The sequence below is a fragment of the Hippocampus zosterae genome, chromosome 10, assembly GCF_025434085.1.
Source record: "Hippocampus zosterae strain Florida chromosome 10, ASM2543408v3, whole genome shotgun sequence".
Lineage (NCBI taxonomy): Eukaryota > Metazoa > Chordata > Actinopteri > Syngnathiformes > Syngnathidae > Hippocampus > Hippocampus zosterae.
In genome coordinates this window covers 5,223,543-5,244,832 of record NC_067460.1, presented here as the reverse complement: position 1 = coordinate 5,244,832, position 21,290 = coordinate 5,223,543, and the positions used below count along the sequence as shown (strand labels likewise).

General features: G+C 42.5%; 1 protein-coding gene across 1 annotated transcript; it reads left to right on the top strand.

Annotated features, from left to right (window-relative positions):
• The first annotated feature begins 2,311 nt into the window (after positions 1 to 2,311).
• si:ch211-213d14.1 (POU class 2 homeobox associating-factor 2) lies at positions 2,312 to 20,021 on the top strand. Its single transcript, XM_052079131.1, is given in 6 exon segments — positions 2,312 to 4,655; positions 4,657 to 4,667; positions 5,373 to 5,473; positions 12,693 to 12,732; positions 13,280 to 13,575; positions 18,517 to 20,021. Coding segments are annotated over 6 exon segments (1,011 nt in total). The 5' UTR covers positions 2,312 to 4,512; the 3' UTR covers positions 18,937 to 20,021.
• Positions 20,022 to 21,290: the final 1,269 nt, after the last annotated feature.

The window sequence follows — 21,290 nt, the reverse complement described above, 5'->3', positions numbered from 1 at the left end:
TTATATCGTTGGGATGCGCAGTTGCTGACCTCATCTCGGGACATTGTGATTCATGTATGGGATTGTGTATTTTCTGCTTAATGGCATGATCGGTGAGTTTGTGTAAAACTGCTGGTGCAGAAGCTCATATCACATCAGTTCAGGTTTACCCTCTTTGCAGCTACAGTTGGCGTAATGAGCGGAAGGACTTTGGAGATTACTCTGCAGCTCCGTTGCATAAAAGTTGCTGTATAGCAATGCATGGCAGAGCCCTGGCTCACGGCAATACCTGAGGCTGGGGGACTCCACTGCTCTCTCTAGTGGCTGTTAACTGGTTCCCCATCTTGAAACGAAAAGATGTTGGGCTTTTACAGTTTAGCGTTTGGGAAATACCTTGCCTTTGGGTCTTTTAGTGTGTACAGCCGGTTTATCATCGACCTACTGTACATTTAAACACTATTTACCCCTCAAACACTTTTTTTGGGTTTACATATGTGCCACAACGCTTTTTCACCCCAGCTACTTATATATCCTAGTTGCACATATATAAAACCTCTAATTTGGAACATAGTCCAATTTTCAAATACATTTTCTGTCTCGCAATCAATTTTCAACATAGCTTATGTAGGGCCATGGGGAGTTGTTGCATTTACCATGGACTGATTCCCAGTCAATCTCAGGACACACATAGAAACAGGTAATCATTCACAATCAAATGCATACCACCACTGAATGGGAAATGAAACCACGCCTGCTTCAACCAAAATCAAGCGAGTGAACCACTACACCATCAGAGAGTTTAAATAAATGCTCCCATACAAAATAATTTGAATATAAACTGGTTCTGGGGTCAAACTGTAACTCATTCAACTTTAAAATGTTAAAGTTTTAAGTAATATTTCACTACATTTTATTTTCATGCAAAATTAATAACACTAGTAACCCTTTGGGCAAACAGAGTTTTTTAAAATTAGATATGAAGGTTTATATCCTTTCAAAACATTGCGGCTTGAAAATGGCAAATCAATACTTTGGTGCAGATTAATACAAATCATAGACGGCACTACCTTGCAGTATTAAAAGGCATTGTAAGTTGGAGGACAATTAGAAGTTGTAATCCTGATTGATGCTATGTTGACAGTTGTGTCATTTGAATTTGTGATTTCAATGATAAACAATAATAATAACAATAGTAAAACAGCAATACATATTTTGACTTCATTAAGGCATTCAGTTAACATCGTTGTTAGTAATGTGATTGCAGTTTATAGTGCACTCAGCTTTTGAGGCACTTTGGTTTCCTCTCAGAGTCAAAATATCAGAAACATTTTTGAAAATGCAGTGCAAGTTCTACAGTACCACACTACATTTGTATGGCTCGACTGATATTTTGATACTAGGCGTATTTATTTTGCTACTTTATTTAATATGCAAGATACAATGACTGGTAGTATTTCTAAAGTCGAAGTATTCGATGCATCCCTTAAAATGATTACAAGTTCACTTACAGATGTATTTGTTGGACGAAAGCAGATCAATTAATCACACAAACAATTCGATGGAAACTGTTTCTGATTTTATTAACGTTTGTTATTTTGTTTTATTGAACAGCTGCCAAACTGTACTGCTTACAGTCTTTACCCAATCATGGACAATTGCGGAATGGCAGTCGTGTTGATCTTCTACAATAATACATTTCAATAATTGTACATTCCATGTTTGTACTGTTGGATGCTACAAGTGTAGGGTACTTTACTCCTGCTTGACTGAACTGCACCGACAAGTCAACTCAGGTTTATCCAGGTTAGCAATTAAAGTCAGATGGGAGCGTCGTCGCTGTCCCATGCCACCAGCTGTCCCATTTTCTCATAACACAAATCAACACAATGCTCATTTGCTTTTTGGTTTGCTCAAACTGTTTTATACAAATCATTGGAACAGCAATTTGAGTAGGACATGGCTCAGGGCAGCAAAGTGAAGCATCACCTCACCCAAATATTCAGAGTGTGAATCTGTTGTCTCAGCGCTTTTGTTCAGATCAGCTTTTCTTGACAGTCACAAAGACAAATCCATTTAAAGCTCAAATGGTAGCTTTATTCCATTCCAGAAACAAAAATGTTTTCCTCCTCATTCTAATTCATATCAAAGTCTGATTTGTGAACGCAACAGACAAAGTGTGGGAAGATGGGGTTCAGCCAGTACTGATTGACATCCCAAAACCTAAATAAACTAATAAATAAATACAGAAATAAATACATTATCAGAAAATATTGGCTCATCACCTTTAACAGAAAGCCCTGGGCTACATAAATTGAACATAGTTCAAGCTTGGTTGCTTGATAGACTATGCATATTATAATGGCAAATGTTAACATTCATAAGGTACATCGTTTATATCATGATTGCATTTGGGGCTGTCCTGCAATACAAAATGTGGTGGGATTTTCTCTTTAAACTTGAATGTGTACTGTACTTTTTTTTTTACCTAAACATAAATATTTTCATCTTCAGCCAACACATGCTCAAAAAATGTGACTGTATTTCCAGCTTGAAAAGGCAATTCTATCCATTATCATCCATTGTGCTATGGTACGGGCGCATGAGTTGTTGGCGTGTTGAAAATGTGACATGGGCATATGTGATGTTGCTCCCCCAGACACGAGAATGTGAAGTTCAAGGTTCCCATAATGCCTCACTTTTAGCTGTAAATACATGTTCTTATATGTTCCATACTGTACAGCTGTTTGGTTCGTGAACAAGAGTATGAGAAATGTTCACCAGTATTTTTATGAACCATCGATTATTAGTTTTGATCCATGCACAATACGTGCATGAGTGACCACCCGGCCTGAGCTCTTGTCAAATGTCACTCACTGACCCAGGCATGATTAGTGGTAACTGCCTTTGGTGGTAAAAGCCATTTCTCAGTTGAAATTCTGCCATCACCATCTTATCAAAGTAAATAAATTTACATTGTTTTTGATGAGTTACTGTTGTCTGCCTACTTAGCTGGGAAAACTAACGCGTTAGATTAGTTATTACTGTAAGGCCTGCATATTTTGTGTACATATTGGACAGTGCGCCAGTGTGTGTGGCGATGCTCCAGCTGCTTCAGCTTTATTTTCTATTCACAGTGCTTGGTTTATGATCGCCATTCATTGTCGGACTTTCAAGGATACGTTGGAAGTTCAGCTGCGTTTGAGCATGGTAGTGTTGAGGAGACGTTGCCGACGTTTCTACCAGACGTCCCGGCTGACACGTTCATGCGATACAGTGGATCACAGTATTCTGTTGGCTCATTTGTAGCACCTGCTGGGCATTGGCGGTAGCACCCTTGCATCGTTTAGGTTCTATTTGGCTGACAGAATATTTTGTGTTGGCCTTGGTTGCTCTGAGTCATGAGCTCCCACACTGTTGTGTGGTGTTCCACAGCGTTCAATTCTAGGGCCTCTGCTGTTCTTATCTTATCTTATCATTTCCTTCCACTGCTATGTGGATGCCTGTCAGATCTATGACCTGCTGAGCAAAAAAGACACTTTCTCATTGAGGCCACTTTTATCCTGTCTCGAGGAAATCAAGACCTGGGATGGCACTGAATTTCTTGAATGTCAAAGAAAAGAAGACACAAGTGATGGTGTTTGGTCCCAGTGGCCCTTGTATGTCCCATCCTGTAGACTTGGGCCCCCTGGCTTCGAATCTTAAACCAACAGTCTCGAACTTGGGTCTTAAACTGGACAGTGATTTTAAATTGGACAGGTAAGCTGGTGCTGTTGACAAATCCAGGTTCTTTCATTTTAGGCAGTTGGCAAAAGTACAGCCTTTCCTTTCTCAAGAGCACTTTGAAACATTAATTCATGCATTCATCACATCTCGGCTTGATTACCGGAATGCACTTTACATTATTTTGGAGTCAGCCAATCCACCATTAAGTGTCTCCAGTTGTTCCAGGATGCTGCTGCTCACCTCTTGATTGGAACTTATAAGAGGGAGCAAGTAACCCCTACTTTGGCATCCCTTCACTGGCTTCTTATAAGTTTTAGTTCTTTTTAAGATCCAATTATTTGTTTTAAAATATTGTATATAACTATAAATGGCCACACCCCACCTTACCTCTCAGAGCTTTTTTACCCCTTCGCACCTGCTCAATGTCTCAGGTGTGCAGAACAGACACTATTAGAGGTACCGAAAACAAATTGTTTTTGTGCTTTCTAGTGTCTTCGATATTCATTTATTGTTCTATTGTTTGTTGTATGAATTGTTTTTGCTCCATGTACAGCACTTTGAATACAGCCGTGGTTGTTTTAAAATGCTCTATAAAAACAGTTGTTGAATTGTGTGTGTGTGTGTGTGTGTGTGGATATATATATATGTGTATATACAGTATATATGCACGCAATGTTTCTAATGCAGAATCTTAAACTTGGATGCAAATAGTCCAAAAAAACGTCCTTAACAAATATTTGCATTTAAACAAATATGTTTTAAAAAGCTCACACTCCACATCTGCATTGATAAAGTAAGGTGGCATGTTCCATGCGTACCTGCCCTCCTGACGACGTGGTTAAAGCTCTCACAGAGGCACACCACTCACCATGGTGCTCAACATTGGTATTCAGTTACTGTAGACAAATACAGCAGAAGAATAGAACGGCTTGTCTGTGTGTCAGACTGAACAACCATGGACACTGGTAAGTAACTTCAACTTAATATATATATATATATATATATATATATATATATATATATATATATATATATATATTTTTTTTTTTTTTTTGTGTACATTATATATATAATATATATTGCTTTTTCTTTGAGGAAATAAGTACTTTAGAAACTATTTTCAATGATTAGGGCTGAATAATTCGCATTTGTCATTCTGTGTTGATTATAGTTTTTATAGTCAGAATACATAGAAAAATTATATTCTGCATGTATGCATTTTTCCCAATAATCATAATATTTATTTGCATTTCAACTACATATTTGGGCTTTTCTAAAATATTGTGCACAATGTTACGTCTAATGAATTACAGTTGACATTAGAATCTTAATATGTTCTGCCCTCCATTTTATGTATGATAGTTGAGTTAAAAAAAAAAGCACCAGGTAACTTTTTCAAATTAAAGTTTTAATGAAATATTATGCCATGAAAAACTGTGGTGTAATGTACGTCCAGTTAGCATTGCATTTGCACTGGCCATCCCAAAGACTATTTCCACGACATGACTCCCAAAGAGTTACTCCTTTATATTGCTAAACTGTGAAACATTCAAATCAACATATCTGCAGCACTAATCATGTACTCTACGTGACACTGCAATACCGGACACATCGGAACCTTCTTCTGCATTTGGACTATGTCTAGTCATACTGTTTTTATTGCCTAATAGAATATTCAAAGAGAGTGTACCAGGGCGTCCGTGTGAAGCACACAGTCAAAGACCTGTTGGCAGAGAAACGATCCCGACAGACGAACGGGTCAAGATATAGTGTAAGTACAACATTCTAAAAACCACTACGCTTCTGTCCCTTCCTGTCTCTCCATCTATTTTCCCCCCTCCCTGACCAAACCTCAAGGCCACAGTTGACATTCTACTGGTGGCCTTTTAAAAATCTCCCCGTCTGTTGATGTTCAAGCTGGTTATGTGGACGAAAACTTCACGGTTGATCCATTGTCTATCTTGTAACCACCCTCCCCGAGCTTTCTTTGCTTAGAAAAGCCGTCAAGCTCTTGCAAAGCCAATGCGCAAATAGCTAAGCACGGTGCTGAGAGCATAACAAAAGAGCACTAATTCACTGCGAGCAATAGTGATGGCCATGCTTTCCAAAAACCTTCTGTGTGCTGGAGGAGGGAACGGGTGGACAAGTACCATAGAGAGACAGTGAAAAGCTCGTGCAGGAGGCTGCCTATGCAAAGTTTGAGCCGTACACACCTGCAGGCCTGTATTGTCCGCAGTCTTGCACAGGCCACAGACAACCGCTCTATTGTTGCCTCAAAAACACACAACAACACGCATTCACACTTGCAGTCAGGCTTCGCTTTCGACATCGACATGCACAAGCAAGACTGCTTTTTCATCCAAGCCACCTGACACAAGCTTGTTGCAGGACAGTGTTTGCTTTTATGCTGGAATCAGACAATCACTGATTGAAAATGCCTTTTATTTACGCATATGTGAGACATAACCGGGGGAAGGGCAGCACGGTTGGGCCTGTGGTTTGGACGCCTATCTCGCAGTCAAATGTTCTGTGTCCAAATCTCCACTTACATAGGGAGTTTATTAAGGGCATTGCAGTTTCCTCCCACATTTCAAAAAGATGCATGTGAGACTGAACTGAAGACTATAAATTGCCTAAAGGAATGGATATAATCTTGAATAGCTGTCCGTTTAAGTTGTATCTCCACCTATCACCCAATGTTGGTTGTGATGGGCTTCCGCCCACCTGTGACCCGAAAAAGAATTAGCAGTGGGAAATGGATGGACATGACACAGAAACATTGAGCTGTATCTCAGAGGGAAGTCGAGTCTATTCATCCATCCATCCAATCTATTCACCCATCCATCCATTATCCAAGTCACTTATCCTCAAGAGGATCACGGGCGTGCTGGAGCCATCTTCGGGCAGCAGGCGGGGGTACACCCTGAAGTGGTTGCCAGCCAATCGCAGGGCATGCATAGGCAAACAACCATTTACACTCACAGTCATTGGGTGTAAATGACTGTCAGTAAATTTAGAGTGTTCCATTAACCTACCATGCATGTTTTGCCATATGAGAGGAGCCGGGAGTACCGAGAGAAAACCCATGCAGTCACTGGGGATAGATAACATGCAAACTTCACACAGAAAGCCAGAATCTGGAATTGACCCCTGCATCTCTGCACCATGAGACGTGTGAACCACCAAAGTTTAATCTATGCTGAAGATAAACAAATAAAGCACACTTCTGAAAAATCATCCAAAACGTCATTGAGATTGCTTTAAAGCAGAAGCTAGATAAAATAGTGGACTGTTAATTGAACATTTTCAATCTCGTGATTTATTACGGGCGGCCCGGTGGTCGACTGGTCAGCGCGTCACAGTGCAGGGTTTGATTCCAGTTGCGGCCTTCCTGTGTGGAGATTGAATGTTCTGCCCGTGCCTGTGTGGGTTTTCTTCGGGTACTCTAGTTTTCTCCCACATCCCCAAAAACATGCGTGGCAGGTTAATTGAACATTCTAAATTGTCCCTAGGTGTGAGTGTGGGAATGAATGGTGAAAGTTAAGTGTTTTCATTAAGTGAAAATAAGTGTTCTTCTACATTTGACATCCCACAGACAAAAGTGTTGCGAACAATCCTGTCAAATTTGATTGATTGAGGTAAGTATGTACATAAGAAAAATATAACTAATTTTTGTAGGGCAGGATCTTCGTTTTCGTGCCGGGGCGTAAATCCCTCTGAATCATTGCAGAAATCAATGAATTGAATGAACAACAAACATAATCATCTGATAAATATTTCTACGGAACCCCCCTGACCGCAAAGCACAACTATTAGGTGGGGGTTACACATGGACGCACGGCCGTGGGTGCAAGATGGTCTCCGATTGCTCACGTCACATGTGACCAAATACATCATCCGCAAGGGAAGAACTCTCAGTTTCCAAGTATAAATGCACTTTGAGAGTGCCAGTGTCATGCACAGACCTCACTGAGTCTATTTCTTCTTCCACTTAAACCACCCTGATTTTAATGGAAACGAGGGGATCCGCTTCGATTGGAATACATTACATAAATGCTCCCCTGATGCCAATTTCTACCTGTGTAAAGTGTAGGAAAATGCCAAGCAAAAGAACAGCGCCCCACTTAGACTGCACTCTATGCTAGACTTGCGCAGAGCCTGAAAATGTGACCCGTTGACTCTCAATGCTGTCCGTGTTTCCGCTAACGCGGAAACAACTGCTAATTGCACGAAACCATGCTCAGCTGAAAAATGTATGCCTCATTGTCTAGCTCCTTTGTTTTGCCCACAGCATGGGAAAATACGAGTTTTGCCATCATGGCCCCACCAAATGAGACCAAGGCATTATCAAGACAACGACAAGACCAAAATGATATCCAGCCACACCCACCACCCAAAAAACTACTACATCAACAAAATGACCAGTGTCTGTTTCATTATTTGCAAAAAAAAAAGTGCCTAAAGCAAACAAAAATCTAATTACAGAAGCCATAAAAATACATCATGCATCACTACAAAGTCAATATGAATTACCTCATCAAATTTCACTCCTAACCCTTTCAGAGACAGCAGTTACTACAGTGGACAGCTTATCAGGTTATCCAGTTACAGGTTAGCATTATTTGTGCTTTAAAACTGACCCTTACTGAATTTTTATTGAATTAAATATGCTTGAACATTTTTTAAACAATATTTGTTCTCAAGGTGGCTAAGTGAAGAGTGGTTAGCACATTGACCTCACAGTGCAGAGGTACCGGCTTCGATTCCAGCTCCGGCCTCCCTGTGTGGAGTTTGCATGTTCTCCCCGGGCCTGCGTGGATTTTCTCCGGGTACTCCGGTTTCCTCATACATTCCCAAACATGCATGGCGGGCTGATTAAGTACTTAAAATTGTTCCCAGGTGTGAGTGTGAGCGCGGATGGCTGTTTGTCTATTGGTGCCCTGCGATTGGTTGGTAACCAGTTAAGGGTGTTCCCCACCTACTGCCCTAAGACAGCTTGGATAGGCTCCAGCACCCCCCGCAACCCTTGTGATGATAAGGTGGTTCAGAAAATGGATGGGTGGATGGATAGTCTACTTATGAGATGTTTCTGTGTCCTGATGATTTTATTTCGTGCAACCACTTGCCAAAACCACCCAAAAACAAACAAACAAAAAAATAGTAAATTCAACACACCGGCCTCCCACATTCCAAAACATGCATGTTAGGTTAATGCAGTGTTTCTCAAATCGGGGGGCGCGCCGTCAAGGGGGGTGCGTTTGACCTCGTGGAACATGTTTTCATTTTTTTTAGTCCTAAAATAACGTGAAGTTGCACCTCCACTACGTGAGGGGGCAGTGGTTCTCTAATTGGCAGAGTTTGTGCAAGGAACATTCTAAGGGAGGAAATAAGAAATAATAATAAGGAATAATAATAATAATAATAAGGAAATAAGAAATAAGCAGTTGGCTTCACTGTGACTGCGGTGGCAGACAAGGAAAGATCGGTGAGTTTACTGTGTCGAAAAATGTTGGTTGCAGACAGCATGAAGCTAAATAAATTAAAGCGCCACTTGAAGACATTTCACTCCAATCATGATGATAAGCTGCTAGAGTTTTTTCCAGCGAAAACTTGCCAAATATTGCCAACAATCATGCCTCTTTGTGACTGCTACTTCAGTAAACTAAAATACAGGTCCCGGCTACACATTGAGCAGGAGCCGAGAGTTGTTGTGTCCTGCTTCAAACCTCGCTTAGAAAAGCTGTGCATTGCAAAACATGCTCATTGTAGCCATTAATACAGACATCATCTTTAATTAAAAAACAAAACAAAAAAACCCCACAAATCATTTTATATATTTTTGTTTTTGCTGTTTTTTTTAAATACTGTGCTCTGAGATAATGTTGGTGATTAGTTCAAATGCATTATTAGTTATTGATTTTATGAAATTTTTATTTTTCAGTATTTGTATGGTTTGACATGGTCAGTCAAAAAAATATTTATAGTTAAATTAAGGATTTAATGTCATTTTTGAATTTCAGATGCACTTTAAATCTTTTCTGTTCCAGTTACTAAAGCTAGTCTTTGTTGTAAGTTGGTCCGTATTTCTTTCCTTTTTATTATCTTATACGTTAATAAGGATACAGTATTATGCAAAGGTGTTCTTTTACAATTTATGATACTAATTACTACAAATGATACTATTTATAGTCATGTGGGGTAGGGGGGTGCAAGATGTTTTCCTCTCCCTAGGGGGGGCATGACAAAAAATAACTGAGATCCACTGGGTTCATGGAAGACTCTAAATTGTCCGTAGGTGTGATTTTGAATGTAATACAATACAATACAATACATGCTGATTTATATAGCGCTTTCACAACAGCGGCAGCTGTAACAAAGCGCTTTACAAAACAGTTAACATAAAGTAAAATAATAAACACAACACATAACACAAAACACGGACAGTTGTGCAGTCCTAACCACTTATCCGTCACACACTTTGTTGTTTGAAGCAGTTTGCGATGAAAGAGGAGAAAATCAAAGTGGATAAGAGACGTCATGCTGAAAATGTGCACGCGTCGGCTACAAGCCAAGTTTCAAAGTCAACAAGAAGCTGTAGCATCCATTGACGAAAAAAGAGATTAGTTCTCTTCTCCTGTCGCGTGGAAATCCATTTCAATTCCAAGCGGCGACTCACGGTTCCAAATACGCGTCGGCGCTCTTTGCCAACGCTCCTCTCTCCTCATCCTCAACCTCAGCGGCCATCCATCCAGCCGCACCAACGCCGACTGTCCAACAGCGCTGACATAGCCACTGAACAAATCAGGGTTGTGAAAAATGCTGCCCATTACTGGCGCAAAAAACACAAGCGCCCCAGGTCTGTCCAGCACCGACAGTCAATGGCGCCGACATTCCTCCCAATCAAAATCTGTGCTGGTACAGGCGTGCTGCCGAGAAGGCGCAACCACCAAGCACAGATACTGCTCCTTTGACGAATGTCGTGGCCAAAAAGCGCTGAAAACAGTCCATATCAGGTCCACACAATGAAACAACAAACAACATGTGACAAAACAAAAGACAAAAACAGCAAAAAAGAACAAAAAAGCAAGGCTCTTGAAGAGCACTTGCCGAAGGCTGCCTACTCGGGCGCCATCTTGGGGGGAAAAAAAAAAATGTAAATGTAAATGGTTGTTTGTCTAAGTGTGCCCTGCGACTGGCTGGCAACCAGTTAAGGATGTTCCTCACCTACTGCCCGAAGACAGCTGGGATAGGCTCCAATACGCCCACGACCCTCGTGAGGATCAGTGGATTGCGGATTGATTGCGGATGGATGGAAATTTAACAACTTTTTTTCAGCAGAAGAATATTATTGTTATCATCGTAAAATGATGCCAGCTCTGAAGTTGCCTCCCGACTGTGAATGTAATTTACTTTGGATCATCATGGCAAAAGCACATTCACAGCCGTCAATAAGCATTTGTGAAACAGAAAATATATAATCAGAAGATTAAGAAGGCTAAGCCAATAAATATATATGTCAAAAGATCAAAATAAAACATTGTCTGATCATATTAGTGAACCAAAGAGTTTGTACAAGTATGCATATAATAACTGGAATGAATATATTACACCGCCGTTTGTGCCAAAAAAAACCAATGAGGTACCTTGGCTGGTCATCAATATTTAGACCACAACAGCTGATGGTGGCCATAGCGACTTAACAGCAGCTTTAAAACAGTGTGGTTATGTCTTGTTAATATATTGGATCCTTTTTATGAACGCAAAAAAAAAAAAACGACATGTCAACATATGCATGTGTTCGCGTGTGAGGGTATTTGGTCTCAGTTCAGGGCCTTTTCATTGCACTGTTTACTTTTATGTTTACAAAAGATGACCCACAAAGACACAGGAGTACTAAAGCTATCCAGGCCTTTCATTGCCTGTCAGAGCAAACATTGACCACAGAGTGAGTTGTCTACTGTTCGAAATGGGGACAAGACTGTCATAGGCGCGATTATGGATATCGTCTTTCCAAACATGCTCTAATATCAAATGATCCCAATCAAGGATGCAATATAAACATTCATATGTTGAATATTGTCACTGAACAATCTGTGCTTTTTCAAATAGTACTGTCTGGGTTTGTTGTATTTTCCAAAGCAAGGATGGCACCTAACCAGACAGCCACACACACGCAGTATGAACTTAAACATGCTGATTTCCCTGCAAGGCTTTCAGAGATGCACTGAGCCGTACCTGGGCCATAAGAGGAAGTCTTAGCATTGGCAAATCACATTCAAATTTTGTCCTCAAAATTTGCTTGCCTCCCAGCCTACATTGGCTTCATATTATCAACTCTTTCATGTTGGCGATATGCAAACAAGAGCGCTTATCTCCTGTCTTTTCCTCACATGCGGCTAAACTCGGTTTTTAGGTCTTAAAACGGACAATTATGACATTTTAGTGAGAGAGAGAGAGAAAAACTCAAATTGATATGACCAAATAGGGTTCCTCAGAAATACGGTAACCTGTCCATTGAATTCATTTGGTTATCTCAATGCAGTTTTCCATGACCAGACTTTGCACTCGACAACAACAACAAAATGAATCCCACAAGAAGAAGTACTTCAACAGACAGTAGTGTGGTGTTAGCATGATGCTACAATGATAGAGGTCGACTATCAACTTCTCCTATGACTACAACTAGGACTGCTGCTACTAAGCAAAACATGTAACAAATGGAATAGAATCCAAGCCTTATTCTAAAATGTTTGAAATTCATTTTTGCTCATCAATTTGCTCCATTCCGTACATTGAGGACTCAAACTTACTGTCTTTTGAGATATTTGTAGACCTTTTGAGATATTTGTAGACCTGAAATTATTGAATTGTTTTAATTCCAACTGAATTCTTTGTTTGGTACAAAAAATACCTGTAGCATGTTTGCTTTCAAGTAAGAAACGTAAAAATGATTTAAGTGTTGTTCACGTGTCTTTTTTTTGTCTTAACAGAGTGGTTCAACAACTCCACCTTCTTTTGTTCAGATGTCAGGTGAGAAAATGACTCGGGGAAAGAAAAAAACCCCCAGCAACTTTAATGAATGAAAAAAGGACCAAATACACTGTTCACTTTATTGTCACCGGCCACAACATTCCTGAACGTTTAATATATTAAGACAACAACATTCATGTTGTTTATTATCATTATAGTTTGCATTAGTGTGTCATTCTGATAGTGGTTACCCTTCTCATAAAGCTAAATAAACTCAAATGTGACAACTGCGATAAACTGGAAACCCATCCAGGAAGTACCTCACCTCTTGCCCACCCTCATCTAAGAGAGACTCCATCTCACCTGTGACTCTAATGAGAACAGGGGGCAAAGAAATTGGATGCATGGAAAGGCAAGAAACATTTCCTGACTTGTGAAACTAAGTTCTTCAACATTCAAAACCACAATGATGAACATATTGCCCAAGTCATGTCGTTGCAGAGCAGCATGATCATGTTTACAGAGTAGAGTCCGTAGTGTGTCTCATAGAAGCTTGAAGCAAATTGTTTTTGTAACTTCATAAAAATTGTCCCACTCTTTCCTACAGGGTCTCATATGTTACCCAGCTACTACGGTATGAGGCGTCCTTTCATATCGGATTCGGACTTTGGTCCATCTACCAAGCAGTTCTCACCAGATGTGTACCCATCCACCTTTGGAGGCAGACCACTGGGCTGTGAGACATCAAGCTTCTCTCTCATTGACACCTACTACCCTGACAATTTCAGTGAATACCGCAACACCACCACCACCTTCTCAGGCTCTGGAGGATCTTTCCTACCTTCTTCGTCCCTATCATCGCTTTTGCCTCCTTTCAGTGGAGAGTCATCACATGTATATATGGTAGGAATCTTTGCCATTGTTAGTCTATTCATAGACTGTATCCACCTTATTACTGTACTCTAGTACATTCATAGAGAAACATTATGCGTGCAACTTCCCGGAAAAGAATTCTGGTCAGAGTTTTGCTATTTGGTACCATGGGTTTCATTTCACTGAGTTGTTTGAACGTTTATTTTTTTCCACCCCGTTTTCCAAACGGTTCTAAGCTCCTTTGGCATTGAAAAATGTCTTGCACGGCTTGGGGCGGTTGCACTACAGTGAAACTCCACTGTAACAAAATCATGTTTGCAGCAAGAAATTTTTCACAACAGCTGACTTTTCACTGTAGTAATTTTATCTCAGATGTAAACATGAACACACACAAAAAACAAACTGTACATGTGTACTTTCAAGTTTTATTCCAATAGCGCATAAGCATGAGCATACACTTATTTGACACTTCATACAGCCAGCGTAGAAAGAAAAAAAGGGAAAGAAATTATGAAATTTATGATCCGCATTTACTTTCACTTACACCAATTTCTTGCATAATGTCTATTATTTTGCATCCTCCATCTTCCATTTTTATTGCCATTATCCTGTCTTCAAGCGTTAAAGCTTTCCTTTCCTGAACTCCTTGGTATGCAAAGGTCCGTTTTGTCGCCATTTTAGCAATGCAATGTTCGTGCTGCATTTTAAACAAATACTTCCTGTACTACTGCGCATGTGTAAACCAGTGTGGTGGTTGCTGTTGCCGTTTCCGAACGAAGCAGTAGAGGTCACTGTGGCATGCTGAGGTTGGATTAGATGTTTGTGGAAGGCTTGTTTTCGTTGTAGTGAGTCTCGTTGCAATGCAAGAGCAGAGGAAAAGATTTCGTATAACGTCTACAGTGGGGGGTGGGGCGCTGCTGACTTCGACTCGGGACGTTGTGAACCGGGGGGCAGAGGACTTCAAAGATCTCCTCAACTCCACCAACACGTCTTCCTTGGAGGAAGCAGAGTCTGGGGACCCTGAGGGCTCTCCTATCTCTGTGGTTGAAGTCACCGATGTGGTTAAAACGCTCCTCCGTGGCAAGGCCCCGCGGGTGGATGAGATTCGCCCGGAGTTCCTCAAGGCTCTGGATGTTGTGGGGCTGTCCTGGTTGACACGCCTCTGCAACATCGCGTGGTCAACGGGGAGAGTGCCTCTGGATTGGCAGACCAGGGTGGTAGTCCCTCTTTTTAAAAAGGGGGACCGGAGGGTGTGTTCCAACTACAGAGGGATCACACTCCTCAGCCTCCCTGGTAAGGTCTATTCAGGGGTGTTGGAGAGGAGGGTCCGTCAGGAAGTCGAGCCTCAGATTGTGGAGGAGCAGTGTGGTTTTCGTCCCGGCCGTGGAACAGTGGACCAGCTCTACACCCTTAGCAGGGTCCTCGAGGGTATGTGGGAATTCGCCCAACCAGTCTACATGTGTTTTGTGGACTTGGAGAAGGCGTTTGACCGTGTCCCTCGGGGAGTTCTGTGGTGGGTGCTTCGTGGGTATGGGGTACCAAACCCCCTGATACAGGCTGTTCGGTCACTATACCACTGATGTCAGAGTTTGGTTCGCATTGCCGGCAGTAAGTCGGAATCGTTTCCAGTGAGGCTAGGACTCCGCCAAGGCTGCACTTTGTCGCGGATTCTGTTCATAACCTTTATGGACAGAATTTCTAGGCGCAGCCAAAGCGTTGAGGGGGTCCATTTTGGTGGCCTCAGTATTGCATCCCAGCTTTTTGCAGATGATGTGGTGCTGTCGGCTCCTTCAAACAGGGCTCTCCAACTCTCACTGGAGCGTTTTGCAGCAGAGTGTGAAGCGGTTGGGATGAAAATCAGCACCACCAAATCTGTAACCATGGTCCTCGGTCGGAAAAGGGTGGAGTGCCCCCTCCGGGTCGGGGGGGAGATCTTCCCCCAAGTGGAGGAGTTTAAGTATCTTGGGGTCTTGTTCACGAGTGAGGGCAGGAGGGAGTGAGAGATCGACAGGCGGATCGGTGCAGCGTCGTCTGTGATGGACGTTGTATCGGTCTGTCGTGGTGAAGAAGGAGCTGAGCCAAACGGCGAAGCTCTCAATTTACCGGTCGATCTACGTTCCAACCCTCATCTATGGTCACGAGCTATGGGTCGTGACCGAAAGAACGAGATCCTTAGCGGCCGAAATGAGTTTTCTCCACAGGGTGTCCGGGCTCTCTCTTAGAGATAAGGTGAGAAGCTCGGTCATCCGGGAGGGGCTCAGAGTCGAGCCGCTTCTCCTCCACATCGAGAGGAGCCAGATGAGGTGGCTTGGGCATCTGATACGGATGCCACCTGAAAGCCTCCCTGGTGAGGTGTTTCGGGCATGTCCCACCGGGAGGAGACCCGAGGAAGACCCAGGACACGCTGGAGAGACTATGTCACCCATCTTGCCTGGGAACGCCTCGGGATCCCCCGGGGAGAGCTGGAAGAAGTAGCTAGGGAGAGGGAATTCTGGGCTTCCCTGCTAAAGCTGTTGCCCCCGCGACCCGGCCCCAGATAAGTTGTAGAAGATGGATGGATAACGGAACAGGGGGACCTTTCGTTGTCGGGGGAGATATATAAAATGTGGGAATGGCTTTCATGCATAAAAATATTTTCACACAAGGGGGTATTTTTGCCCATGTAAGTTTCGTTGGAGAGGAGTTTCACTGTAACATCAGAAGAAGTTCAATCTGTGACTACAAGAGCAATGTTTTGAAATGGCACACCGGACCAGGAGGAGAGAATGTTGTGATAAACGTTTCCAGCCACTGCTTGGGAATAAGGATCACACACACACACACACACACACACACACACACACACACACATACACACACACACACACACACACACACACAAAAGTCTGAGAATCTTCATTTGAAAAGACCACCTCAACGTACCTCTGCTCCTTCTCATGTTGTGGACAAAGAGCACGTTGCCACAAAACACACATTGAACATTGTGCCCAGAAAACTGTCGTGAGCACTTATGGAGAGGAAGACGATATGCTCATAAAATTCAAAACATTGGGGTCGATTGTTCTTATATTTGCTGCAGGTGGTTGAAGTTGACATAAGTAGTGATTGTTAAGGAATTATTCCTCTCTGTCTGTTGGATCTGACATTAACGAACACGCGGATGAAGAGAAAGGCCACTTTCTCCCCCAACAAGATGTTCACAGAAACTTTAAAGATTTATGATGCGGCTTAATGATGTCGAGCGATGTGAATCCTTTTTACATTAGGCTAAATAAGAGTGTGACCAACATTGTTTAACAAATATAGCAACTTACTTGTCATATACCTGTAGATGCTAATGCGCCCCAGAGCTATTGAGCTCCCTGATTGCAGGGGTGGCCAACCGGCGACTCGCGAGCCACATGCGACTCTTTGGCTTTGGTTCAGTGCGGCTCCCGGGCTTTCACATGACAAGCGTCGAAAACGCCTCCGCGATGTCCCTGACATTCAAACAACGGCACTATCTACAGCCGAAATTATGATGATGATCACCTCAGATTTTAAGGCAGGGGTGCCCAATACGTCAATCACAATCGACCGAGAGCCAGCAAACTGGTCCCAAGTCGACCGCGAGGTTTGGGAGGAGGAAATGGTGGGGGGACTTTGTGTGTCTGTGTGTGACGTTGTAGGTGTCGCTCATCTCGGCATGCGTGCTTGCCTGCTTATGCGCACGTGTGCGTGGTTGGGCGCACGCACGCACGCGGGCGCCCAATGTAAATGAAAATGCTTGCATGTGCGCGATCGGGTCGATCGCGGGAGGTTCGTCGCTCCAAAACTTGATTTCGGTCAAATATGTAGCAAGCTGACCCAAGTAGTAAGTACCCACTGCAGCTTCCATGCCTGTTTCGAGTTGCAACAACGGAATACAAGCCGCATTTGAAGAGGATTTTTCAAGAGAAGGAATGCCAAAAGTCCCTGCCCGAAGGCGCTAAGCAACATGCATGCTAAGAGAAAACGGTTATTATATTTTTGTTTGTGGACTTGGTTGAACTGGGAATTTGTGTGTGTGAGACAGTGCACACAATATTCATTGTTGAAAATGACTGGCCTGTGGTCTTTGTACTGTAGGAGTCAATTTCTGTCATTATCATGTTGGTGTGTGACATTTACAATCCATGTAGCTGAGCAGAGGTCTGTGTGCGTGTGTGTGTGTGTGCTTGTGCGTGTGCGTGTGCGTGTGCGTGTGCGTGTGCGTGTGCGTGTGCGTGTGCGTGTGAGTGTGTGTGTGTGTGTGTGTGTGTGTGTGTGTGTGTGTGTATGTGTGTGTGTGTGTGTGTGTAAGGGATGCAGTGATGTTTATGTGTGCCCATGAGCATGAGGTGGCTCTTTGCAGTAACACAGAAAAAAATGGCTCTTAGTCCCTGACTGTTTGGACGCCGCTGCCTTATTGCTTCACTGTCTGAAACAAAAAAAGTTCAGAAAATAGATCAACATGGGACAGTACCTTGTCGCTGGCCTCTTCATACGGTCATACTTTTTTTGTTGTTTGTAGGAAACTGTATGATTTTCTAAAGTAAAATGGGTGCCCTTTTTCAGCCCAGGAAAGGTGGTCTGAGTTCTTTATTGTCTGATTTAATCGAAACAGGAACTATCCCCCCCGCCCCCCACCCCTCAGCACAAACATGCCCAACGGTCTAATCGGTCATTTACAAGTAAACCGTAGTAAAAAAATATGCTATACTAGATTTTAAAAATGCACAGGCACATTTTGACCAAGTCAGTTATTCTGTCATATACCACTAGTGGGAGGAGCCTGCATACCAATAATGGTGCTTGTACCACACTTTGAGAATTCATACATCCATATGCCATACCGCTTATCCTCATGACTCAACTAAACCAAAAGTGACTCCCTTGCCGACATGGGCCCACCCATTGGCTGGTACACCTCATTGGGAAACATCGGTCTTACTCTTGTTTTATCCTCCTCAGAGAGACTCGTGGGAGCAGTCGGTTCCAGAGCCAGTTCCCCAGGTGGATGCTCTCTGTCCAGACGACTTGGCTTCTGTCAGCGTCCCATCATCTATGACCGGCCCGGAATCTCAGGGGAGCCCCTCCCAACCAAGCCAAGGCTCGTCGTCAATGGGTCAGGGTTCCAGCCAGTCCTACACGCTGCACTCCCTTGAGGATGTGCAGTACCAACTATTAACCTCCAGCAACTCCTACACAGCTATGTCCTCCTCCTTCCCCTGTTCTCCCTACGTGAACAGCGACTTGGCGTCCAAGATCATCACAGAGGAGGCAGCAGACGACAACACGAGTCTCCCTTTAAATATGGAGGCTCACGCTTCTTGGGATAAGGAGGACGCCGTGAGCTCCTGGTGTCCCTACGAGCTAAGGAGGACCTACTGACTCCACTCACGTGTCTGAGCTATGAGTATTTTTCAGGAGAAAAAGGATCTGTGACTAAGATCACAGGGAGGAGTCGATGGACCTTAAATCAGTTGGTGTTGAAAAACTCAACAAGCATTTGGCCGTAGTGGAGAATCAAAGTCTCCACAAAGTCAAAGGACCACTAAAAACATGGCCCACTTCATCTGTAGAGGTTGCAATTCCACAAATAATTCTTAGAACCTATTTCTTGTGTAGGATATTCAACACAATTTCCAAAAAAGCGACATTTCAAATCATAAGGTTCCCGATTATGGGGATGCTAATTTGAAACAGGTCTAAAAATAACCACATATTGAATGTATCATATGATTCTATCCTTCCAGTAAATAAATGATTTCTCCTTCTGAGAGGGCGCGCGACAGAATTTTTTGCCACCCGAGACAAGATAAGTTATCTTGGCATTCTTGTCGCTTGAGTCGTGACTTTCAACTCATCAAACGTATTGAATTGAAGCCGCCCTGCAGCTTTGGCTGGAGTGATATTGAACACAACTGTCCACCATCGACGTCTCCTTTTTCAGAGCAAGAGCCCAAATGTGTCTTTGTTTGCTCTCGAGCTGCTGCAACTTCACCTGACTTTGATCACTGATGATCAGTGACTTTTTTTTTGTCATAAATTTCTGCATGTTACTGTCTGAGCAGTTTTCTTTTGATGATTATTGATGTCACCGAATATGCAAATATAGGTTTGCCGGCTTTTTGGGACTTTTCAAAGACAGATGTTCATCAAAAAATGAGGACTTGTAATGACAGGCATTTCAACGCCAGGTGGCACAGTTACTTGAAGTTGCAGAGCATAGGGAGGAAGGGGGAGACGATACGGAAGCCCGCAGTAGCGCCAAGTCAAGCAAATCCCGTTCAATGCGATGGAATAATGTATTCTTAAAGTCTGAAAAAAAATGCAAAATATTGCTTTTTTAAATAAAGAAATCCAATTAATATTATGTTGAATTTAGTTCTCCCTTTTGATCGGGGCCTCCATAATATTTTCTGGTTCTCATGTGGCCCTATGCAAAAAATAATTGCCCACCCCTGATTTAGATGATTGTATCTGAAAACTAATTTAAAAAAAAATCAAAATTCAAAATTACTTTAGACAATACAAAGAAAAGAGTTTTCGAAATTTTGCCCTTCCAAAAAGTAGATGCATGAAAAGTATGTACATGTACAGCACTCCATGCATAGTTGCGGCTCCTTTTACCTGAATTATTGCAGCAATGCGACGCGGCATGGAGTCGATCAGTGTGTGGCGCTGCTCAGGTGAGAACCCATGTTGCTCTAACAGTGGCCTTCACAGCTTCCTCTTCACAAGTCGACTCAGCAGCAGTCCAGTCCTTTTTTCTTTAGCCCAGGTAAGACGCTTCTGACGCTGTTTGTTAATCAAGAGTGGCTTGTCACAAGCTACACAAGCTATGCGACAACTGAAACCCTTGTCTCACATTTGTCAGTGCATGGTGGATCCCGAAGCTCTTGATTCCAGCTGCAGTCCACACTTTGTTAATCTTCCCCACATTTATTCTCATTCGTTTCAAAAAAATTAGTTTTCAGATCCAATCATCCACCCATCCATCCATCCATTTTCTGATCCGCTTGTCCTCACAAGGGTTTCAGGGTGTGCTGGAGCCTATCCCTGCTGTCTTCAGGCAGGGTACACTCTGAAGTGGTTGCCAGCCAAACGCGGGGCACACACACATACAACCATCCGCACTCACAATTACACCTAGGACGAAATTAGAGTGTTCCATGAATGTTCCACGCATGTTTTTGGAACAAGGGAGGAAACCGGAATACCCGGAGAAAACCCACACAGGCACTGGGAGAACATTCAAACTCCACACTGGAAGGCTGGATCGAAACCTGCACCTCTGCACTGTGACTCCAACGCGCAAACCAGTCGACCACTGCGCCGCCTCGATCTTAATTAGTCAATCAAGCAAGCTTTATTTCTATTGCACTTTTTAGGCATAAACATGAAACTCAAAATGCTGATTTAATCATCTAAATGAACATGAATTAACACTTGAAACGTATCCGTCTGTGTGGCTTGATTGTATGCATTACACAAATTGGATTCATGATTTTTTAGGAAGAGCACCTGAATGTTGCAAAGTTATGTGTGATACATATATAAGTACAGAATGTGATCATAAAACTACCAAACTAGTCAATATGTTCAGTAGTTCAGTACAAGTCGTTATTCTTTTTTGAGTGAGGCCCATGGAGAAATTATTATGTTTAAAGTTTTTCATGATGTTTTATAAAAGATATTTCTCTTCAATGGGTTTAAATTCAAGAGAAGTAGCTCAACAAAAG